The sequence below is a fragment of the Hipposideros armiger genome, unplaced genomic scaffold, assembly GCF_001890085.2.
Source record: "Hipposideros armiger isolate ML-2016 unplaced genomic scaffold, ASM189008v1 scaffold_404, whole genome shotgun sequence".
NCBI lineage: Eukaryota > Metazoa > Chordata > Mammalia > Chiroptera > Hipposideridae > Hipposideros > Hipposideros armiger.
Window position 1 is genome coordinate 22,300 of NW_017731754.1, and position 9,826 is coordinate 32,125.

At 37.2% G+C, this 9,826-nt stretch overlaps 1 protein-coding gene across 1 annotated transcript; it reads right to left on the reverse strand.

Moving 5' to 3' along the window:
* On the reverse strand, positions 1-7,140 carry RSPH3 (radial spoke head 3; the record flags this gene model as incomplete). Its single annotated transcript, XM_019663753.1, has 8 exons — positions 7,008-7,140; positions 6,397-6,542; positions 6,193-6,228; positions 5,139-5,271; positions 3,444-3,589; positions 2,655-2,667; positions 584-670; positions 1-176 (listed from the first exon to the last, which is right to left on the reverse strand). Coding segments are annotated over exons 1-8 (870 nt in total), but the record flags the coding sequence as incomplete, so codon positions are not given.
* Between the last annotated feature and the right edge of the window lie 2,686 nt (positions 7,141-9,826).

Genomic DNA, 9,826 nt, shown 5'->3' on the forward strand with positions numbered 1-9,826 from the left:
TCTATCCGCAAGAGACCTCTGTGACTGGGATGCACTTTGTTCGCGGAAGTCGTAACCCACCAGTGGACCTCTCATTGCTCCAGCACCACCGAGCCCGTCCTCAGGTTTCAGGGGCTGGTGCTTCTCCACATGCTCATACATTGTCAGCCTCCTCTCAATCACCTCACGAATCAATGCTGAAAAATTGTATGTACAGGAGTCACTGTAATCTTTCGTAGTTCAGTAGTGATAATGCTGACTCATAGATGAGTATAAAACATTCACCAGTCCTCATCCTCCCCTGTATCATAACCTTTTATATAAAGTCAGCATCCTTAACTTCTGTGCCACTTAAGGAATATGAATTATATTCAACACCTGTTTTTAACAACATATCATTTATGAAGTAATGACAAAAGGTATTAATTCTGATCAAATTACAGAAGATCCAAAAATAATATTGAGGGTAAAAAGCTGCACCTTTGTTAACATAATTGATATACTGAAAAATTAAGAACTAAAACTGTAAATTTTACATCTTTCTTTTATTTATTTCTACTGAAAAGTTTTAGAGATGACTTTTAAATAAAATTAAAGAACTTACTGTCAAGCACTGTTCTTCCCACCATGCTGTATTCCATCGTTTTGTCAACTTCATCCATTAGCCATGGAAGGAATCCTATCTCAATATCTATGATAAAAAAAAGTTAATTTTAATCATTAAGTAATTTTTATGAATCTTTATAGATAGGAAGAATCTATGCTTTCCCCCTAATGTTACAGAGTCATCAACATTATTTTCTTAACACAAAGTGTTAAACAGACTCAGACAGCATTACTTTTGCTATATTCTCTATATTTGTTCTGGTCCATTTCCTTTCTATTGCAGTAGAAATAGTATTTTCAAAATTATGAGGCTTTCCTTGGAGCCAAAGCCTTTAGAGCTGACTTTATAGGCGCAATCTGTGATGGGTCAAGGAGGTGGGGGTGGGGTGGGGTGGGGATATGCAATCTAAATGCAGTGCCAACCCAGGATTGAGTGATGCCTGTAAAAAGAATGCCCCCGCCTGAAGCCTGGGGCCTAACAGCAGCTGATGAAGACTCAGAGAATAGAGGTCAGAGGGCATCTGAGAACAAGGGTATATAGAAATGGGTCAGGAACCAGGTGTTTCCATTAGTAATAAATTTATTCAAACTGAAATACAAAATCTACTATACTGCTATGTAAGCCTTTAAAAAATATGTTCCATTACAATATACACTTTAATGTTCCAAAATAGCTTTTCTCGGGGGCAGGCACCTAATTTTTATTTTTCAATGGGTGACATGGTGTGATAGAGTATTATATTCACTACTATAAATAATTTTAAGCTAGGCATGAATCTCATTTACAACCTTTTAAATGATCTATAGCTGACTTTTTAAGAAATTCATGAGAGAAAGAAAGGTTGCTNTTTGAGTTGCTAGCAAGCATTTCCCTGCCATGTATGTTCAGCTCTTCCTCAACCACCTGCAAGTCACCTATTTTCACTTTTGAAATCTAATACCTTGTCCCCCTACTTTTCTCCGTTGTTCAAAAATGTCTTATATTATATACCCAATGCTGCATCACTGTCTTTGGAATTTTCATGCTCATGTGAATTCCTCATGCACATGTATTAAAATTTTGACTTTTTCCTGTAAAAAAAAAAGTTATTCTTTGTGCCTCACAGGGCTCAAGTTTGTTTTGGAGACAGTACATTAGATGAGCAGTAAGAAGATTTGGGTTCTAGCTTTCATCCTATTACTTAGCAGGCTTGTCACCTATGGCAAATCATTTTAAGTCTCTGGGCCGTGGTTTCCCCATTTATACCGTTTTGTTTTGTTTTTTTAAAGATTTTATTGGGAATTGGGGAAGGGGAACAGTGTTGGGGAATTGGGGAAGGGGACCAGCCAAGTTGTCCTTCAATCTTAGTTGTGGAGGGCGCAGCTAGCTCAGCTCCAAGTCCAGTCGCAATCCGGCCGCCCGTCGGCAGCTCGTGACCGCTCAGCTCAATCTTAGTTGCAGGTAGGCATAGCCCACCCTCCCATGCGGGAGTCGAACTGGAAACCTTGTTGCTAAGAGCGTGTGCTCTAACCACTGAGACATCTGGCCGCCCATCCACAGCTCAAAGCAGCTCAGCTCAATGTGCCATGTTCTATCTTAATTGCAGGTGGGCATAGCCCACCCTCCCATGGCGTGTGCTCTAACCACTGAGACATCTGGCCGCCCATCCGCAGCTCAAAGCAGCTCAGCTCAATGTGCCATGTTCTATCTTAATTGCAGGTGGGCATAGCCCACCATCCCATGCGCCAGTCGAACTGGCAACCTTGTTGTTAGGAGCACGTACTCTCACCAGCTGAGCCATCCTGCCACCTGTTGGCAGCTCAGTGGCAGCTCAGCTCTGGCGCAGCTCACTGGCCCATGTGAAAAACGAACTGGGGACCCTGTTGCTCAGAGCTCGNACAAAACAAAGCAAATTTCGAATTAGAATCATGAACCAAATGCTCAATGAAAAAATATCCAGAGCAGTAGCAATAACGAGATACTATATCTTGAGTGCCTTTTGTGTGCCAGACACCGTGCGGGTGCTTTATTTATGATTTCCAATCCTCAAAATAGCCCTGCAAGGCACACAGAATAGCATTTTGTTTACAGGTAAAAATTGACTGTCAGTTATAAAAAGATCTATGTAGTCATCAAAATGAACCCTGATACTCAGCAATTTTAAGATCAAACTGAAACCCAAGGGAAATATCCTTGTCTTTCTTATTCCCTGCTTTTCCTGTTCAATTTTTACTTGTTATTTTTGATAACAGTTTGAAAAAACTAAGGAACAAGAATAATGGCTATTATGGCAATTCATCTCTAGGATTTAGAGGCAAATACATTCTTCTATATAGCTTATGAAGAATTATTTCTCACTATCAATGACAGGTCTTCCAAGTTCCTCATTTTCATTATACACATAAACATTGCCTTCTCTTCAATTTCATAAACTGGCCAATTTATACATTCCACATGAAATGTAATTATTTTAGAATTTTTTAAACATAGATTAGCTTCATAAAAGTTATGTAATCTCTAAGCAGCTAATAGAATCTTTTATACCACAGGTATTATTTTTCCTTATTTGGTACAAATCTGCTTATATTCATACATTAGGCAAATATGCAGACACATAAATTTCAAATGTATAAATATTCTAAAAACATTTCTAATGATTTTCATTTCTAATCAGCAAAGATGGGAAATCAGAACATGGTATTTAAAAATATTTCTGAGTATTTCAGGATAAAATTGTTAGAGATAAATTTGGAAAGAAATCCAGTAAGCAGAATCTTTCTGATTGTGTAGTGATTTGCATTCATATTAAGCTTTTAACTAAACCTAACTTTACCTGCTTATAATGAAGATAGAGGGAAGTCCAAATAATGTACTATACCTCTCCTTCTAGTATTTGGGTGGCCACATCTTTGCCAGTTTTGGCAGGAATAAAGAGTGGTGTTGGTGGTCTGTCCAAAAATGCGTCTGTTTGGCATTCCATATCAACTTCTATTATGCGATCAGCAATTTCTTCAAGGTATAATTCTAAGAGAATACCATATACATTGAGTTTGAAATTCTGGTCTGTTTCAAGCATATATGTGTATCTGAAACTTCAGCTCCTTCAAAATAGAATTAAATCGATCAGAAAATAAGTCTTGGGCAGAAAGTGCTCAAATATGGGGTTCAATTCACATATTGTACTAAGCATTTTTATATATTCGGAAGACCATAGAGTCAGTCAGGCTAGGATATTTACTGAATGTCAAGAAAGCACTGAGCTTTGTATTTGAAAATGAAACTAAAGAAGAACATAAAACCATCGATGTATATAAGATGCAAAGTATAGGAGGGAATGAAGGTTAATAATCCATCTATATAATTGAGTCCGAACATAGTAAATGTATAAACATTTGAAAATTCCTGGATATCTAAAAAAATTATGTACTACGTCACCATGTTAATTGATGCTCTCTCTAACCTAAATACGGATATATAAAAACAAATTTCACTTTAGGAAATATATGAGGCCAGGGTAGTGTGGTATCATGCAAAGAACATGACAACTGCAGTCAGATGCGGAACATAGGACCTAGGCAAATTACATCCTCTTTGGTCCTCAGTTTCTTTGTCTGTAAAAGGGACCATAATTATCTGTCACATGGAGTCTTCAAAATAATAAAGGAGATACATAGGTCAAGGACCTGGCATAGTCTCTGAGATACAGGAAATACTCAAAAGTAGCTGCTATTGTATCACTTAATATTCTGATGATAGAAATAAATGTTAAAATTTAGCTCTCACAGAATTAAAACCATATAGGCTAATCACAGACACACTCATTCCAGACTTGGCCTCAAGGCGGGGAAAGAAGCGTGGGCTGCTTCTCTTCTTTTCGCTCTTACTACCCAGAATAACTGATGAATTCACTCACCATCTTGGCAGGGCGCAAGGTGAATGCTGAGTAGTTACATCAGTCCAAGGAAAACAGCAGGTACTGCCTGATTATCAAGATTCTGTCAACAACACAGCTAGACCCTATAGGTCCCGGGAAGCCTCGCTAGCTGAGAACAGTTAGACAAGTGGGGAAAGACTGGCGCTGCCCGAGGAGAGCCCGAGTGGCCCCAGGGAATGTGCAAAGGGAAAGGAGAACAGAGGAGAGAACAGAGGAGGCCATAGTGAGCAAGGATGAGGACTCAGATCTGAACGGGTTTCCTCTTCTCAAAAGACAAATGAAATGCTAAAATAGAAACTACATCGCTCTCTTCTCCTGAAGTCCAACAGTGATTTATGTTGGGCTATAAAAATAACTGAGAAAGAATCCCACTTTGAGAATAATTATGTGAAAAGGGCTAAGAGAGGCTCTGGTCATAAAATTCTTTTTTTAAGAAAACCCATCTCACACTTCCAGGTGAACCCAATAGAATAATAATACATAGTTTGAATTTTCTTAATGAATGGACTTCTCCTACCAAGTTACAGGAGAAGTACTGGATAGCATACAGATACATAAATAATATAAAGGTCAAATAAAAAAGGACTTAGAAACCTGAGCGCGCCCAGGAGCCACGATGCCAATGGGACGGTCACACACCTGTCTGCACATCCACATGCTTTCTGCCTTCCACAGGTTCTGGCGTTTGTGCTCTGAGCTGCTCTTGGGTTCGTCTTCTGGCAAGAGCCCTCCTCTTAGACTGCTGATGTCTCTGAATCTCTATGCTCCCAGGCTGTCCAGGCAAAGGGGGACAGGAAAGGCATCTAAAGTTTAGAAGACATTTCTCAAAGCATCTAGAGCTGCCACTCCAAAAGTGATTCCTGGAGCGTGTGAAAACTCCTGTCACCTGTGGCTTCCTGATTATCAGTGACCCAGTGATTAAAATTTTGAGCTAATGCCAGATAATTATAAAGGTGTCTGACAACGCGTAAAAGTAACTTGAAAGTATGACTGTTAACTGGAATAAATGGGTACAGAATCTTATCTAATGAACTGCTTTTCCTCATTCAAGTATTTTTACCATGAATGCCTCTCGTGCCTGGTAACCCAGTATAATAATATAACCATTCAGTCATAATCAATTTTAATATGTAGTTAAGAAATTGAAAAGCACTAAGATATTTTTTTAAATCTGAATTTCACCTGGACAGAAATTCCTTAAAAAATGTTTTAGCTCACAAAGAAAACACCTTTATTCCAAACAAAGCCCGTCCAAGTGCATGAAACAATAGTTAAAGGATTAAAAATATAATTATTCACAGTAGTTCAGCACTATTTGGAGGTCCTTGATTTTGTATCTGTATCTCATTTTGAAAACATTCTCTAGTAAATCTGTCTTATCTCAAGGCAAATATGAAAACAGTGGGAAAATATGAGGGTACTTTAATATTTAAAATTAGAATTCTAAGAACATTTTACCTGAAATGACAATGTAATAACATTAAAGTTAAAAAAAAAACACCTCTATAATCACATATCCCTACTACAATGGCTGTTGTCATTTAAATGGGTAGTTTTTTAAGTTGTGATGAAACCATGCTTTTATACTATTTTCCTAATGTAACACTATCTATCACAAACTTTCCCCATATTTGCATTATATGAGGTCTGACAATTCAGTTCGCAAACTCATCCAAGAAAAAGTGCTACTTACCTCATTGCTGAATATCACTATGGTCACCTTCGAAGTACTCCCCTTGGGAAGCTGTGCACCAATGCCAGCGCCTAGTCCTCCCTTCAAAGCAATTTTGGAACTCTTTTTCTGGAATGGCCATCAGAGCTGTCGTCATATTACCCTTGATGTCCTGAATGTCATAAAAATGTCTTCCTTTCAATATTNGAAAATGGCAGTCCTTACTCTTCGTTTGGCCAGACTAGCTGTGGAGAGGTGGCTCTGAGGGGACGCTGACAGACAGCTAACAGGTATGGGTTCTGTGAAGGCAGGGCCCAGGTCTCCTGTTTTATCTTCAAGACCTAACACAGCCCCTGGATCACTAAGCTTAACTACAAACAACATTAATAGCTGACCCCAAAGGATTTTTGATTAGAATAGGAAATCAGCTGAGAAAAGTAACAACTGACACATGATAGTGCTGTACAGCTTACAAAAGTTCCATATATATTATGACATTAACTCCTAAATAATCCTCATTTCACACGTAAAGAAAGTGAAGGTCATAACGCTAGTTCATTATGAAACTGGGACCCAAACTCAAAGTTTTTACATGAAGTCCCTATTTCTTTCTACTATCCAGTGTTGCTTCTCAATAAAGACAAACTAACATCCTAAAATCAAGATCTTTATAATACTTATTAGTAATAGCATTTACTTAAAACAACTATAATTGGCTTTTTAATTTGTTTCAGAGATAGATTCCAATTCAAAATAAAAAAGGGCATGAGATAAATTTGAACTGTTAAGAGGATGCTTATTGTAACAGACTTAATCTAATGAAAACCTCCACAAACCTCTTTCAACGGGATCAAAAAAGTAGCCACCATCCCTGAGGCTGCCAAAAACAGAAGGGAGCAGGTCGGCCAAGTACCACTGCGCGAACGCTCGGGCAGCGATTTTCTGTGCGGTCTCGTTCTGCTTGTGCATCACGTCCCACTGCTGCTGCTTCCGGCGTGCCTGCCCAGAGAAAAACACCCTCACGGATGGTTACTGAGCTATTACGTCCTCCCTAAAGACTAAGCTAGTGAGTGGGAGAATTTCCACTTATATTTGTATCAAAAAATGGACAGCAAGGTGTCTATTAAAGGTTCATGTTTTTCATCAAGATTTTAATGAATTCCAACAGGTAGTCAGTGTTGAACTCAGAAAAGAGCTGGAGCTTAAGGTAAAATGTGTCTCCTGATCCACTTTCAAGTAAAACAATTTCAAGGTATACATGTTTGTATGGATGATATCAAAGGATTATACTAGTGATATGTACTTTTACTTAGTAGTATCATAAAGTATTGCTGATATGAAAATTATAGTTGCTTAGACATCTTCAGTAAAGAACTTGGGTCAGTAAATTGTCTCATTTGTAATAATTCTTTAAATTCATAATGTTCTGAAAATTATAAAACCTCTTTTTTTGTTGGTGCTTCTTATAGACCAGATGTATCTATAAAGCTAATGAACCGTCTTCTCTACTCCCATGTAGAAGTGGGAGCATTATACATTTTCTAATTAAGTCTATTTTCAAAGTTTAAGCAAATATAAATCTAGATGATTTATATTCTTCATTTTTTTCATAATATATTTCCTAAAAGTAAATAAACTAACAAATAAGTATTCTTTCATAAAGATTTCACAGATTAGCTCAACAAAGCTAATTTTGTTGGTGTTCATTTTATATTTGTAAACACATAGTCTTGCATTTGTACCATCTTTACCATAAGCCTTATGCTCTTTACACAATTATTCATTTTGGAGGAAAAGTCCATTTGAGTAGGTATTGAACAGAATGTCCCAACAACTAAGCCTTTCTGTGTAGTAAATTGGACTCTGGGAAATTATTTAAATTCTTTTTAGGTACTCTGGCACTCCTTTATAATTTACTGTTTCAGTGTACAAGACCGGGTGACAGTTATTGCCAGACTTAGAAAGACCCTTAAAGACTACTGAGCCTAGTGTTGCCTAATTGGAGGTTATTGGCACATTTTAAAAACTGGATTCTAAAACTTTTCTTATTAAAGGTTCCAAAAACCTATAATCTAAAAAATATTCTATAGGGACCCAAGTGGTTCTGGTGTATCCCTAAGGGTATAGAGAAGGACCCGGCCACTGAGAAAAGCCCTAAAGTTCTAGCCAGACCCTCTCCTGCTTATCCCTCGCCTCTCTCGGATGTATTCCACTTTTTCCTTCCACCTTTTCTGCTACTGACTCACGGCAAATGGATGCATTTTTTTCAGTAGGACTCTTGGCATTTAAGAGTGCTTTTCAGTTGGGATATACGTAATTTAAATGACTCCATTTAGGAACTTTTGGGAATTCTTAAGAACATTTACATGTGCTAGAATTTAAAAGATGTAATTTGTTTCATGAAAGATCTATGATCTATAGAACAGGAGAGACCTGAACAACAAATACTATAGGTCTTTTGTAACGTCTTTCCAAANAGCTGTGGAGGGCAGTGTCACTGGCCCTCATATGTGGGATCCGAACCGGGGCCCTCTGGCGTCCCAAGCCAGTTCTTAACCATTGCGCCACTCGGAAGGCCCAAAATATATGTGATTTTTAATAGTGTGGGTAAATTCTCCAAACAAGTTCAGATTAAAAAGTCAAATGTGAATTCCCTATACTACAATGTAGTCACAATATGTAATATCTTACCACATTTTTAAAAAGAGATTTATATGTACAAAAATTGAAAGGTCTATGATATACTGTTAAGTGAAAAATGCAAACAATACATTTATATTTATATAAAGACAAGTCAATCCATGTATTTCTAGGTTTTCAAATATATATGTATAAAAATATCTTCCAAAGGGCATAAAAGGTACTCCCCTAATTAATAACAGCGGTTATCTTTGAGGAAGGGAGTAGACTTGCATAGGGTAAGTAGGGATTTTAGCTTTATTGGCATTGCCTGAAATTTTTTAATAGCAGGAATGTGAAAAAATAGATGAGAGCATATTACTAAATCACAGAATTCCTTGTCCCTTATTTGATTATTGGAGATGGAAAGGGTAACTATCTGTTTAATTTTATACAAATAAAGGTGTATTCTTCTTGGCCCTTAAAGGAGGATGCACTACAGCTTCAGTAACACAACGTTTAGGTATTCTTTCATAGAGTAAGTTACAGTTTTCCTACAGAGAAGAAAAGCTCAGTGGCTGATAGCACTGATAAAAAAACAGAAACAAAAACAAACAAACAAACAAACAATAAAAGCTAACCCACAAATTAGAAAGATTAAGGAAAAATACATTTGTTAGTTGTATATAGTGATAATAGGAAGCTTGTAATTAAGCATAATTCTCATTAGATTACAATATAGCTTCTATTGGGTTGTTGGAAAAGTCATGACACATTTTTGCAATGAAAAACAGAAAAAAACACGTCATGACTTTTCTTTCTTTCTCTTTTTTCTTTTATTAGTTTCAGGTGTACAGAACCATGCACTAGTTATCCTTTATACCCTCACAAAGTAACAACCGCCACCCCCATCAACTGCCCTCCCACTGTCATGACTTTTCTGACAACCCAATAGATATTCTATTAAATACACAAAGTACTTAAGTTTCACTTTTTATTGGTTTTATTATTTCAACGTATTTGCTTTACCCAGTAC